At 39.8% G+C, this 15,448-nt stretch overlaps 1 protein-coding gene across 3 annotated transcripts in view; it reads left to right on the top strand.

Moving 5' to 3' along the window:
- Positions 1 to 431: 431 nt before the first annotated feature.
- Positions 432 to 15,448, top strand: part of MED13L (mediator complex subunit 13L) — a 307,838-nt gene continuing 292,821 nt past the window's right edge. Inside the window, exon 1 of one of the 3 annotated variants that reach the window (XM_017529524.1) lies at positions 432 to 707. In XM_017529524.1, coding sequence (XP_017385013.1) covers positions 636 to 707 — 72 coding nt within the window. In that variant the 5' untranslated portion in view covers positions 432 to 635. The remainder of the gene's footprint in view (positions 708 to 15,448) is intronic. The other 2 variants (XM_017529525.2, XM_017529526.1) reach the window with 2 other exon arrangements.

The raw sequence follows: 15,448 nt of genomic DNA, 5'->3' as shown, positions 1-15,448 counted from the left end.
GAGGAGGGGGGGGTGGGGGAGGAAGAGGAAGGAGGGGACGTCGCTCGGCTGCCGGGGTCGCCCGCTGGCTTCGTCCGCACCCCCCCCTTCGCGAGTTCGCGCTCCGCGGCGGCGGCGGCTCCGAGGCGGCGGCGGCGGCTCCGGGGCTCGCCTCCCCTCGCGCGCCGGCGGGGGCCGAGGGGGAGTCGGTGGCTGGAGATAAACAAGGCGGCGGCAGCGGCAGCGGCAGCAGCGGCGGCGGCCGAGGAGCAGGGAAGGCGGAGGCGGCGGCCGGCCCGCAGCGCCGGCCCGGGAGGCAGCGGCGGCCCTGAGAGGCGGGGAGGGCGCCGGGCCGCGCGGACAGCGCCCCCCGCCGCCGCCGAAGCCGCCGCAGCCGCCGCCGCCGCCGCCGCCCGAGCAGGAAGGAGCCGCGCGGCCGCCGCGGACCCCCCCGCCGGCCCGGGCCCGCCGCCCCCGGCGCGGCGTCGCCGCGGCGCCTCCCGCCTGCCCGCCGGCCCTCGCGCCCTCCCCCGGCGGCGGCGGCGGCGGCCCGGCCGCCCCGCGCTCCCCGGCTAGGCGCCGCCGCCCGGCCCGACCTCGCCTCGGACGCCTCGCTCCGACATGCCCCGCTCTGGCGGCCGGGCTCGCGGAGGATCATGACTGCGGCAGCGAACTGGGTGGCGAACGGGGCGAGCCTGGAGGATTGTCACTCCAACCTCTTTTCGCTGGTGAGTAGCCGGGCTGCGGGGAGGGGGCTGTGCCGGGGAGGGGGGGGTCCCCGACCTCCGCCGCCGACCAACTTTCTCCTCCCGCCGCCGGGACTTCGCCCCTCCCTCGCGTCTCCCCGCCGTTCGCCTCTCGCCGATTCTCCCCCTTTTGGATCGTCTCTCCCTCGCCTTGGATCCCATCCAGTGTTTATTTGGCTCTTTAAAAATCATTTGTGAGCGCGGCGCTCGGCGTGGAATTTGCATGTGGAAGTCTCAGAGCTGCGGATTCTGGGTCGCACTTCGAACGCCCACCCTCTGTTGCAATCGCACTCCCCTTCTCCTCCCCTTTCCCCCTTTTTCCCCCCTAAATGTGGAAGGCTTTGCCTTGTGCTGCCCGCGCCTCCGATCGGCAACCTCTTTCCCCCTTGTCGGATAGGGCTGCCAGCCCGCCCGCCTGCCTTTTGAATTTTTTTAAATTCCATAATGACACCTGCAATTCCGCCCGAAAACAGTTGATTGAATGCGATTGTGTCAGGAAAGGACTCTTGCACCCGAAGCTCCCGCGATTGTAAACATCGACAGCCGCCTGCCTCTCGGGGCTTACTACGCTGGAGAGCCGTAAAGCCATTGCACCGAGCCGACGGAAGGTGGAGAAAGCTTTTTCTTCTTTCTCTCCTCCTGTGTTTTTTTAAAAACTGTTTTCTCTATCCTAACAACGAATCGACACACACACAAAAAAGCAACAAGCTGGGCGGTTTGATAACATCGCTTTTATCTGCCTTCGCCTCTCGCGCTCTCTCTCTGATAATTGACAACTTTTCCTTCGGATTTGAATCGCCTGCCTTAATCTTGAAGCAGTTAGGGTGTCAATTGTTCTCGTGGAAGCCTGGCACCCGCCGACGGCGTCTAGATTCATCGAAATTAAAAATGTATAGGGCTCCAGCAACTCTTTCCTGGCGGTGGCAGTGACATTTGGTGGTAAATGCCATCTTTGCTTTTTATTGGGTCGTATTACCTATCTCTGAAAACATTCACGTTGTTAAATCTGGCGTTTAGGCTAATAATTGCAGTGCATGGTCTTTAAATATGTGCTTTGTGCATGAGTTACTGTATGTATAGCTATGTGCCCGGGAGAGTACGAATTTGTTTAAATATTGAGCAAAGATTTGTAAACAGATGTAAGGCAATTACGTTTCAAGCGTACAATATAATTGGAAAATTGGCTGAACGGTTTATTTAATTTAGCCTTAAAAACACCCAACTTATTTTAAGTTGTGTACCCTGGTTTTTTTTGGGGGGGAGGCGAGTCCCTTTTGGAGAGCATGCATTTTGGAAATTATTTTCGGTAACACGGGCTGTAGATAGAAGCATTATTTCCCTCTTAATCCTTGTTTACACTGGATAAATAATTTAGTGTTCAAATTGTAATTAGTTACATTTAATTATGGGTGGCATAGATGCTTTTTTTCTGTGATACTAATGGAGAGAAGCAAATTCTTGCCAACTTTTCAAACGTGTTATTTTATTAAATGTGTTACAGTATTTATGCAGATCAAAAAATCAACACGTGATTTTTACCTACAAAGACCCAGTGATATAGTAGTATTGCTCCCGCTCTAGTAAGATCAGGTAAATTTTTTTTATGAAATATTTTAATCCAGATATTTAATCTCAAAATTTAATTATAAGTTGTAACTCTTTCTCTTAGTATTGTAATAGTTTTCCGTTGATCTTTTGGTATGTAGGAGTGAAACCTCTTTTGCCTCTTTTTCCCTCCTCTGTCTGTCATTTAGTATCAGTCAGGTTCAGGGACTTTCACAGATTGGCAAGCATACTGATCAAGGTGTATTTAAAATGGTTTTTGTGTGGTGACTGGTGACCACAGTGACACAGGTACCAAGTACAGAGATCTCCCAAATTACCACATATTATGCTGGCTGGTAATGGCTGTGTATATACAGATTCTGTAGACAAATGAAAGTATGTGTATGTATAGCCAGTCTTTAGGGTTTATCATTTGTTTTATCTTTTTTTTTTTTTTTTTTGATGGACGGACTCTTGCTCTGTTTCCCAGGCTGGAGTGCAGTGGTGTGATCTCAGCTCACGGCAACCACTGCCTCCTGGTTTTTTAAGAAAAAGCTTAAGTAAGTAAGGATGATAACGGTACAGAGATAAAATGCTTGAGATTCTTTTGGAGAAGCACGTTTGTAGGAGAGGATTCTGTACTTTGATTTTGACTGACTAAAGGTTTTTGTTTCGGATATTTCTCCCAAAACCTCTTTAAAACAACGGATTGATTTTTGAATCTAATTTTTTTAAGTTATTTTTTAAGTAGCAACTTTGAAATAGAGAACCATTGAAGTGCTTAGTTGATAGATATTTTTAAAGGAACGTGGAATGCCTTCATTCTCTTGTACATGAAGTGTGGATAAGGTGCTATTAAAGCAATCTGAATTAATTAAACTGCTGACTTGTACATTTTTCTGATTTCAAATTGAGATTTTTTTTCTCAAAAATGCTATACAGCAGCAGCAACCTGGAATATTAAAAATACATTGCCTAAACTACATTGTATAGAATAGTTACTTCTGAAGGAGATATAATCATTCCTTGTTCAAAAAAAGCATGTTTTTTATAAGAACACTATGTGTTTAATAATAGCATGCATTTTTTCTTTTGGCCTGTAGGTTTTATTTTTGAACAGAGGAAAGGATTTATAAAGAATTTAGCTAGATACTCATATTAGATTGAAATAAGAGATTAAAGTTCTGTACCATGGTAATACCCACCCAGTTTATATTACCTTGAGATGTTTGTTATGACTTACCGAAGGTTGATTGTGCAGTCAATCAGACACCTTAAGATTTCTGCTAGTCTTTTACTTGTTTTCTAATTTTTTTTACTGCATGGAATAATATTTCCTAAATTAATTTTTCAACATCCATTCCCTTTTCCTAATGTGTGAAAAACACCATTGTATGTATATGATATGGGTCATTGTATGTGTTTCTTATTCTTGCTGCTGTGAGATTTGTAGCTATGGTATTAAATGCATGCTTGGCTGTACCTTTCTGACTCAAAACTATTTTCTTATGCTGTCCATCATGTTTCCCGGTGACTTTTTATATATTCACTCAGTTAATCATCCAGTTAAAAGTGTGTTAAATCTGCCTTTTTGAAAAGTGTAACGGTACACTCTATGGTATGTGAACTCATTCTTGTGGGAAGATATAATTTCCAGATGTTACATATATATTTATTTTTCTCTATTGAGTTAGTATGGAGAAAGTGATTTTCTACCCTGTAACTAGATTTAAGTACGTACTCTTTGATAGGAGGGAGTGATCTCTAATTCTCAGATATGTATGCTCCACTTTCATGTTTTATTGCTTAGAATCCTCCTGACTATGGACAACTGGGTGATAATCTCAAATTCTTATTGAATTGAGACATGCGTACACACATTAGTACATAATTCCTGTTGAAGACCATTAATTCTATATTTGAAGCTTTTAAGTTAATCTGTTGTTGACCTAATTTATTTCTGTCTTAAGGGGTTTGTTTTTTGCGGAAAGTGAAGATAGTTGTAAATGTAGAAACTTTGAAATCTGGTTTTTATTTTTTTGAGCTAGAACAAAATGGGGTGGGCTAATGAGGAAAAGGGACTTGATTTCTCTAATCTTCACAGTGCCAAAATACTATACACAGGGTATTTTTCCATCCCAATTTATTGTGATTTTATAATTTGTGTTTAAAGCATCTTTTTTCCATGGTGTTCATTTTCATTTTCTTTCTTTTATTTTTTGAGATGGAGTTTTGCTCTTACTGTTTTGCTGTTATTGCTCAGGCTGGAATGCAGTGGCGTGCTCTTGGCTCACTGGTAACCTCTGTTTCCCGGGTTGATGCACTTCTCCTGCTTCAGCCTCCTGAGTAGCTGGGATCACAGGCATACGCCACCAGGCCTGGCTAATTTTGTATTTTTAGTTGAGACATGGTTTCTCTATATTGGTCAGGCTGGTCTTGAACTCTTGACCTCAGGTGATCCACCTGCCTCGGCCTCCCAAAGTGCTGGGATTACAGAAGTGAGCCACCTCACCCGGCCCTCATTTTCTTTAATGAAAATATTTACAATCTGTTAATGTATGTTTTCTGTTTAGTATTTTGTTGTTAGTAGCACATGGTGTTACAGTATTTATATATTTTTAATAGCAATAATTGCCACCCATAATAGTTGCCGTATTAACCTCCAATTGCTAGTAAATATTTTTAAGTACATAATAGACAGCAGTTTAAGGCATAGTGTAGCAGTTTACTGGACCGTTTTAAAGAGCCATTTGTATGTGTGATGAGTTCATAATTTTAAACAGACAATAATGTACCTTAGGCCTATATGCTACAAATATTTTGCTCTCCATGTTGCTTGAAGTACTCATTGGGAAGAAGGTTGGGCCTATTTTTTGTGAGAAGAATGGGCAAAGGTTTAGGATAGTATGTGTTTATTGAGTTTATACCAGGTGTTTATATAGCTTATCATTTTCTTTTTTTTTTTTCTTTCTTTTTTTTTTTTTGAGATGAGAGTCCCACTCTGTTGCCCAGGCTAGAGTGCAGTGGTGCAGTCTCAGCTCACCGTAACCTCCCACCCCCTTGTTCAAGTGATTCTCTTGCTTCAGACTCCCGAGCAGCTGGTATTACAGGCGCCTGCCACCATGCCCTGCTGATTTTTTAGTATTTTTAGTAGGGACGGAATTTCACCATGCTGGTCTCGAACTCCTGACCTCAGGTGATCCGCTGGCCTTGGCCTACCAAAGTGCTGGAATTACAGACCTGAGCCACCGTGCCCTGGCCTAGCTTATCATTTTCTTTGGAATGTTTTGGTTATTCATGAATATGTTAGGTATTTTGTTTGGCGAAAAACCTACCTCTTAAGGCATTCCTTTAAATAATGTTAAGGTTTGATAGTGTATTATATTAATTTGCTATGGAGAAATTGATCTTTTTTGTTCACTGGCTACTTTAGCCTGGTTTTTAGTTGTATTCTTCAAACACTTTCAGAGATCTCTTCCACTCTTGAGTTTAATAAATAAGACGCTCACTCACCAGTTTGTACTATGTGCTATAAATTGTGATAACTAGTCTAAGTTTGTTCTGTAATTATGTTTGCCTAATAACTTAAAATTGAGATGAAACCCTCATCTCAGTGTAAATATGTAAATAGTAAAGAGAAACTGTTACACAAAGACAACAGAAAAACTGTTCACTTATGAAGTTAATTTAACTGCCTCTCAAAAGTTCAAATCAAAGACCACATATTTTTTGAAATCTTGGACTTATTTTTAATTGAAGAAAATAATAATAGTAATGTTCCCCTCCATTAAGCTCATAGTAGGAGTACTGATTTGTGTGTGTGTGTGTGTTTTTTTTTTTGGAAGTGAGTGATACATTTATTTCACAGGAGCTACCAGTGAGCAAGAATAGACAAATCTTATGAGTATTACTAATATGGTTGAATATTAGGTATTACTGTTACTATTGAAGTGTGCATTGCACTGGTAGAAATGAAGAAAAAGATTTGTGCATCATTGTTGTTAGTGTCATTTATTTCAGATGTATGGTGTGCAAATCTGTTTTACAAACTGTGTTGTGCGATGTTGGCCACGAGAATTTTTGCTTTGTCGTAACATTTCTATTTTAAATTACATTTAATGCATTTTAAAGTGAGGTAGTTAGGTAGCCTAAAAAAGTGTCTGTGGAGTATAGTAGCGTGCGCGCGCGCGCGCGCGCACACACACACACACACACACACACACTCTCTCTCTCTCTCTCTCTCTCTCTCTCTCTCTCTCTGTCTCTCTGTCTCTCTGTCTCTCTGTCTCTCTCACAGTTTGTTTCATAGGACTAGCTTAGAGTTTCAGAATTAGCGAATCAGTATTTGTATGTGTTCTTGGAATTTAGGACTTTTTCCTCCCACTTGAGTCATTTAACTTCTTTCTGATCTTGTTCAGATAGTTTTCTTTTTTCTTCCTTTCCGTTTTTTTTTTTTTTTTTTTTTTTGAGACTGAGTCTTGCTTTGTGGCCAGGCTGGAGTGCGGTGGCACCATATCTGCTCACTGCAACCTCTGACTCCTAGGTTGAAGCGATTCTCCTGCCTCAGCCCCCTGAGGAGCTGGGACTACAGGGCGTGCACCACCACGCTCAGCTAATTTTTGTACTTTTTAGTAGAGATGGGGTTTCATCATGTTGGCCAGGATGATCTTGAATCCTGACCTAGTGATCTGCCCGCCTTGGCCTCCCAAAGTGCTGGGATTAAAGGAGTGAGCCACTGTGCCTGGCTGATAATTTTCTTTTATAGTATATACTTTCATTGTTTATTTGAAAGACTTAAGGGTGTTAGCTTTGTTCTGCTGGGGTAATTCACTCCATTACATAGGGGAGATGATATTTCGTTAATCTTAGTAAATATTAACATAAATGAGGAATTCTAAATTCAGATTCATTTGCATGAATGGAATATGTATGCATGCCCAATTTCTGTTTAGTATGAAGTCACTTATGTACATCACTGTTTTCTGTCTTTGCTTTAGTTGTTAGAAAAACAGTTTTAAATTCTGTTAAAATGTTGTGATTGGTGTTTATTTCAGAGACAATTCCTTTACTCCATTGCATTGTTACTGAACTTTAAGATTATCTGGCCAGAGCGGTGGCTCAAGCCTATAATACCAGCACTTGGGAGGCGAGGCGGGTGGATCACGAGGTCAAGAGATCGAGACCATCCTGGCCAACATGGTGAAAGCCTGTCTCTACTAAAAATACAGAAAATTAGCTGGGCGTGGTAGCAGGCGCCTATAGTAACACTCCATCTCAAAAAAAAAAAAGAAAAAGATTTTCTGTAGTATAGAATAGATTTTATTCTCACAAATTGGCTGTCATAATCCTCCTTTAGGAACTGTTTTTCCTGCTATAAGCATTTTTTTTTTTTTTTTTTTTTTGAGATGGAGTTTCGCTCATGTTGCCCAGACTGGAGTGCAATGGCGTGTTTTCGGCTTATTGCAACCTCCTCCTGGGTTCAAGTGATTCTCCTGTCTCAGCCTGCCAAGTAGCTGGGATTACAGGTACCTGCCACCATGCCTGGCCAATTTCTATGTTTTTAATAGAGATGGGGTTTTACCATGTTGTCCAGACTGGTCTCGAACTCCTGACCTCAGGTAATCCACCCGCCTCGGCCTGCCAAAGTGCTGGGATTACAGGTGTGAGTGACCACACCCGGCCTTCATTAGCGTGCTTTAGTTATCTTGGAGTAGAGTTGTCTTCCTTCTTTAAGTTAATAAGGTGGATTCTAGTCTGAAAAAAAGAAGAAAAATGCCTTTTTTCATTGACCTCTTTCTAGATGGCAGGAGAGTCAGTTGTGTCTAAGGGAAAATGTTATTTCATTGGCATTTCCATACTCTGGTTTACTATATATATTTCTGAATTCTAGATGAATTGTGGTAGAATCTTATTAAAACTGTATTTCTACTGTTTTGAAATAGCACAGCTATTGGATGACAGCTTTCTACATTTTGAACTATTTTTCAATATAGTAAAATTCCATTACTGTTTTTATGTTCTCTTTTGTTTTTGAGACAGTCTCCCTCTTGTCAATCAGGCTGGAATACAGTAGGGTCAAGCGGTCCCCCCACCTCAGCCTCCCAAAATGTTGGGATTATAGGCATGAGCCACAGGATCCTCCTGAGTTGATTGCATCACAATTTCATTTGTGTCCTTTTTTTTTCTTTTTTGCCTAGTTTACATTTGTAGCTTTAACTTTAAAAGTAGATGAGTGGGGTAGGGAGGAGAGAGAGAATCAGGAAGAAGAGTTAATTTATGGTGGGCCTAACACTTAGGTGATGGCCAGGCAGGGTGGCTAATGCCTGTAATCCCAGCACTTCGGGAGGCTGAGGTGGGCATATCACCTGAGGTCCGGAGTTCGAGACCAGCCTGAACAACACGGAGAAACCCCGTCTCTACTAAAAATACAAAAATTAGCAGGTTGTGGTGGCATATGCTTGTAATCCCAGCTACTCCGGAAGCTGAGGCAGGAGAATTGCTTGAACCAGGGATTCAGAGGTTGCGGTGAGCCAAGATCGCGCCACTGCACTCCAGCCTGGTAACAGGGCGAGACTCTGTCTCAAAACAAAACAAAACAAAACAAAAAACCTTTTAAGTCTTCATTAGATCTTTTTACTGTAATAAGTCTTAATTTGTATTAGTCACTGAGCTGAATATATTTAAGACATTTCATATTAAAACAAATTTGAGTAACAGACTTGCTTCAAATAAAATATGCAATTAACTAAACAAATTTTATGATATTGGGTAGAAATTTAAAAAATTGGTGATCTAAAAGGATATTAAACTTAATAAAAATTATTGTGATTTTTTTTCCCTACCTTGAAGAACATTGACCAATTTATGAAGAAGGTGGTTTTTCTTTTTTTTTGCTGAGGAGAGGGGAGATAGGGTCTCACTGTGTTGCTCAGGTTGGTTTCAAACTCCTGGCCTCAAATGATCCTCCCTCCTTGGCCTCTCAAAGTACTGGGATTACAGATGTGAGTATGAGGAAACATTTTTGAGTATTATATATGCAGTTCCAGATTATTTTATTAAATAAGGAAGATTAAATCTATCTGAACTTCATATGAGAGCTGATAAACAAGGTATTCAAAAGAGTATAATTGGTTTGACAAAACATTTTATGTTGACAATTTTAACTATTGAATTTTCATGTCCTAAAGAGAAATAAGGAAAAACATGCATGTATCTAACTCCGGAACATTTGGAACTAGGTCCTAGTATTTGTGCCTAGTATATAAGCCTGGCACAATCCTAATTATGAAGAAGTTCAAATGTTACCTTCTCTGACTCACACAGGCAGAACTAGTTACCCTGGGTCCTGATGCGTACCTCCCTCTGTGTTCCTCTGATAAGCAGATGAGCTTCTGCCGGACAGTGACCCTGTCAAAATCATCTTTGCTAGGTGCTCATTAACTATACGTTAAGTGAATGAATTGCTGGACAACTATTCTCCATTCCTCAAGGGAGCTCAAGGGAGCTCTCGTTGACCATTTTGGTCCTGATCACAAGTATGCTGTTTTTATTTCAGCTCCTTTTGATGATTAACTCTGTGTTCTGAATATATCTTATCTAGACTGTATGTACTGTGGTTTGGTAATATTTTAGACGAAGTCTAGAAATTCATTATTAAAGGCAATTCCAACTGATCATGAGACATATTCTTACTCAAAGGAATAGGAATTTATTTAGTATTTAGATTTTCTGTAGCATAGTAGGCAACCTATAGATTTTTGAGCCTTCTGGGGATTTTGTTTGGGGGCTTGATCCAGAATTCCTTTACTTTCATTCTTTAAGCTGTTTCGGAGGGCTTTTGTTCAATGTTCAAAAGATGATTTTCTATGAGTCCAGTAAAGTGGGAAATGAACTGGTAATAGGGAAATGTGAGTTGTATTCTGTATTTTTACGAGTGACTCACCACATCTGCTTGGTCACATAATAGTTCCGTGCCTCAGTTTCTCCTGTAAACTTGGTGGAAATTTGGAGGGCAGGAGATGTGAAAAAGCATTTTGAGTGCCTTTTAAGCAAAGTGCTTTGGATGACTAAATAATGTTCTTTAATGGAAAGAGGCCTTTAGTAAATTACATCTAAAGTTATAGAGTAGCCCAAGACAGTTAACCAGTAAGTCGGAATGGTAAAATGACTCGTTTTTAAGTATAGCATTTATGTTGCGTTTGTATTTTTTTCTGGGGAGGAGAGGATTAAATTGTTCTTGTGTCTTTCCTCATAGATAAGCCAAGATTGAGAGGAAAAACTTGAAATTCATCTTTAGATGTTAACAGCTTTTCATTACAACTGTATATGATTCACAGTTGCATGGTGTGCCTTTCATGCCCTGGGTGATTTTGCTGTACCAGCTCTGAGCTATAGCTGGCTGAGATTGGGAATTGAACTGTGGCTCTCATTTGGTAGTTTAAGCTATTAATTCCTTGGCAGCTCTGGAGTGCTCTTTGAACTTTAAATAGCAGTTCTATTAACATTTTGAGATTTGTCTCAGGGAATGTCAGAAATAGTACTTAATAAATATATTTTTCTTCTTAAAGACTAAATCATGTTTTAGTTTGACATGCATGTCACAACCCTTACTGTGTTTTGAACAGAGAGAACTCAGCTACTGGCTAATTTCTATTTTCTGTTTAATAATGTGGCAGTAACTAAAAATATTGTTTAGCCTTGTTGAAGGAAGGAAAGCCCTCCCACAAATCTGTAGCATTTGTGTTAGTCATGTTGGATATGAATAGTGTCTTAAGTTGTATCTAGAGGTTTAGAATTTTAATGTAGGTGGTCTCCTGTGTTCTAAAATATTAGAAAAAGTTAATTTGTAAGTTTGTTTTCACAAAAAATCCTCCCTTCTGTTGCTACCAATGATGGTTAGCCTATTTACCTTGTATTGTACTTAATTAGGTGTGTTATAAAACTCAGATGCTATTTATGGCAGCATTTTTATGGGAATGAACTTAAACTTAGTGTTCTTGTGTAGAATATCAGGAACACCTTTTCTCTGACTTAAGTCCTGACAGAGCAGACACTTCTCTGCTGCAGGCAGTGGGAGCTGAAGCCCCTCTTCTAGGCCAAGGAGAGGACTGCTATGCGAGAGAGGCTTGGAGAGTGTGGAGAGGTGAGGGTGGCTGCCTGTGGGAAGAGCAGCAGTTCTGAAGGCAGGTTTTCCTTTCCCTGCTTGCAGGGACCCCACTGCTGCTTTCTCTTTGCTAATACCATTTTATTAAATAATAATCATACTAATAATATCATTTTATCAAAATGTTGAGGATTAGTGGCAGGTTCTGTGATGTCATCAGGAAAAGATTTTGTATTTCTTTTCCTTTTAGCACTTCCCTTCTCTTTCCTCTCCTCCTTCACTCAGCGCTGGAGACAGGCGTTCTGCCGGCTGTTATGTTTGCTAAATGAGGAGTTCTGAGATCCAATGAGATGAAAAGGGAATTAGGGCTGAGATTGGATGGGGTAGCCAGTAAACAAATACTTATTTTCTATGTTAATGTTTTGTGTGCTATATTTGAGAAATTTGAGACATGTATTTTGGAATAATGTACATCAGAAATTATTAAAATCTAGCTTTTAACAAATGGGCTAAGCGTCTAATACGTGGAAAAAAGATCTGCATGTACTCTTTAATTTCTGCAGAGGGAGAGTAACATGGACCGCATAATATCTGATAATACCTTGTAGCTAGAGAAACCCAAAAGGGGAGTTTTAAAACTGGATGTTGACGGAATGGATGGATGTGGCTTGCTAGAGAAGAAGGGAGACGGCATTCTTTGGAAGCTTAATTGACAATTCTTAGTCTTTATTCTTGAGGATCTTTATTGAGGTGGTATATAGGAGAACGCTTCTAGTTTATGGTCCTAGTTCTTGGCTTCCTCTTTAAAAATAGTACAAAGACTTACTGAAATTGTATTTTTATTAGGTGGAAAATTTGAAGTGTGGGCAGGCCAATTTAGATTAAGAAATGATGTTAAAATAATTTTCAGTTTTTTAAAATAATTCAGTTCTGAACTTAAAAAAGTGCTATATTACGCAAAATGCTAATGACTAAAGTGACAAATATTTCAGAAACTGGACAGACGTGAATCTTAAATGAGCAGATGGGATATGAAACTAAAACGGGAGATAATCCAAGATGATATAGAAACTATTATGAGAAGTGAATTGAGGAAAAACAAGTGTGTTAAATGGTATTATATTTAATAATGTGTTTAAAAGCCTTTCTAGGACTGCTCTCTTACACAGACAAATTATAATTGTTTAACTGTGTAACCCTTCATAGTTTAAATTCTGTGCTTTGAAAACAAATTAGATTTTGGTTCAGGATTATTTCACATGAAGCCTAGACTTTTAAGTTGTTAAGGTATAGGTTATATGTGCTTTTAATACACAATATAATTTGCTTTCTCTGACATAAAAGTAAAGAAATGAAATAATCATGATTTTCAAAGACAGTGGTGAACCTTGAAGGGGAGAGGTGTAAGGAGTGAAAGGGAGAGGTTTGCTGTGTGGGCATCTTGGTAGTTCAAATAATTACATTTGGCTGCTGAGGGTAGAATCTCGGATAAGTGGGTTGAGGAATGAATGACTAGCAAGATAGGCCAGTAAAGATACTTTTCAGTTCTATCTATCTTCTGTCTATCTGTCTGTCTGTGTCTAATCTATCTAGAGATGGGGGTTGAATGGGCAGTGGGGTCTTGCTGTGTTGCTGAGGCTGGAGTTGAACTTCGGACTCGAGTAATCCTCTTGCAGCCTCTGGAGTAGGTGTGCACCATTGTGTGCAGCTTACTTTTAAGTTTGATTCAGAAAGGTGATTGTGAAGCAAGCAGGAATGGGGGAATAAAGGGGAGCGTAAGAGCCTGAAAAGTAGATTTGTGTTTGTAGACTTTGGAGCAACAGTAGTGGAAAGACAGAAGGAAAGATGGCAGATAACAAGAAAAGTTGATAAACCAAGCCTGGCTGGAGGATGGTTATCAAAAACCCAGCTGATCATGTTAGTACTAGAAAAGATTAAGACACCTCTTAGAAATACAAGATGTGATGATCTAAGAAAGGAGTTAAGTGTGAAGGAAGTGGGAAACAATCTCAGTCTTGTAATTTGAGTGCTTTTTGAGTTCAAGGATTAAAAGTAGTGAGCTTGAGCCTGAATAAACAAAATCAATTTTTAAAAATTTTAGCTAGAAATTTTCCATTTTGTTAGTTGATTGAAGCAGTCACTTTATTTTTAGCAACCTTTCTTTAAAGGTTGTTTTAAAGAGTTTTACAACTTCACAAGTATAAAACTGATTTTAAACTAGACATATCAGAACTGACACGTATCTGCTGAAATGAGAATTATTGTTCAAAGTAAGCCCCCTTGAAATGGATCAAATAATGTTGCCATTGTTTATAATATTTTTTGGTCCTTTTTCTTTGGAATTGGTTTTAGAGAAAATCTTTTTTCAAAGTTTGCCCCTTTACTCAGAGTCAGTGTCTTCTCTCTTCGCAATTTATTATTTTAGTTCTGCTTTTTGCTCTAAACTACTGTCTGAGAGTTAACACTTTAATACCCTTCTGATGGGGAGCCTGCTGATGATGAGTAAAAGCCCAGGGAAGAGCTCCATTTTGGGTATATTGGCATACATATGTTGTGGATGTATGCCAGGAATTCTAGCCTTGCTTAAACCTCTGCCTTCTCAGGTTCTGAGTCTAGTGGTTGAGTGTACTTTTTTTTTTCATACACCTTCAGTGGAGGTGAGTTTAGCAATCCATTGATTGGCAAGACAGGCTATTGGGACCAATTAAGTGGTGGTGGCATTTTTGCTTTCTGAGGATCAGGGGAAATTATCCTAGGTAGAGTAGAATTTGTGTCTATTCTCTGTTGTGTCTTCTCTCTGTCTAGCAAGAGTAGGATATCAAATTGAGGCTCATTTTAGAGCCTTGGGATAAATAAATACATGTATCCTGTTGATAATCTCTTAAAGTTTAAACTGAAGTTTGGTTGTTATCCAGCTTCTTACCTTTGACCACCTGATGTTGCTTTATTCATTGGGGACTGCCTAGTAAGCTAGCTAGTGGCTAGCCCACACATGTTCTTTCAGTAATTTCTTCCACAGTTGGAGATTAGCACAGAAGAATTTAGAATTATACTTTATGGTAGTCTGCCTGAATAGTTAGTGGGAGGAGGTGCAGAGGACCCTTTACCTGTAGTAGGGATGCCTCTACTAGTTGTTTAGATTACAAGTTGCAGTGGCAAGTATTATTTTCTGTTTTTCAATTTAGAAATATATTGAGATTTTTAGACATTTTCTTAGTCAGTTTTACTTTCTTTGGTCTTCAGATTACATAGACAGTTTAATTTTAATTCTTTTAGTTTTGTTTACATAGTAAAAGAGAATGGAAATCCTGTCAAAGTGTTGTGATGTAATCCTAGAGCTATAGATATTTTAGGAAAATTTAGCTGCATAATAGTTATTCTAAACAAATAAGAAAAGGTACTTTAAAAATTTTCAGATTTATGTGACACCTGAGCCATTTAGCATTTAGAATTTATATCAGAGCATGAATCTTCATCTTAGCAACTAAAGAGCACAAATATTTGCCTCCTGAGATACAAGTTCTTAACTAACATTTAAGTTACTAAAAACACAGTTTTCAAAGTATGTCACTTTACCTACAAAGTGTAATCATCTGCACAGATTGAATCAGGTTTCATGATCCCAAATCGACTACATTCATTAGTTGTCTATAAATTACTTGAGAGAGATATGTGTATGAAAATGATATTTTGTTGCTATTTGGTGATAAGGTTGTGAAACTGAGCTTTGCAACCCAGACAGATGGTGCTGTTCTTGAATCTGCAAGATCTTATAACATTTAATTAAACAGTGGAATGATTCTCATGAGAACCCATAGTTTGGTATATATAAACTAATAAACTGGCTTTAGTAAATTGTATACATTTGATGTGAAGTAGAAGAATTACCTATTCTTAGGAAACTTTTCTAATGAATGTTAAGATGAATAGCTTGTGTTAGTGGTTTATATGGTAAACTCAAGGAATATTCCAGATGGAAAAACAAGTGGGACTCACTAAGGTAGGCGTTTATCTTCTAAAGTAACTTTGATTTTGTTGCCAAACTTTCTCATATGGTAGGTGTGATATGCTGTTA

This window comes from Cebus imitator, unplaced genomic scaffold, assembly GCF_001604975.1.
Source record: "Cebus imitator isolate Cc_AM_T3 unplaced genomic scaffold, Cebus_imitator-1.0 Scaffold59, whole genome shotgun sequence".
Classification (NCBI taxonomy): Eukaryota; Metazoa; Chordata; class Mammalia; order Primates; family Cebidae; genus Cebus; species Cebus imitator.
Note: the sequence above shows the minus strand (reverse complement) of the source record. Positions and strands in the feature narration are given on the sequence as shown.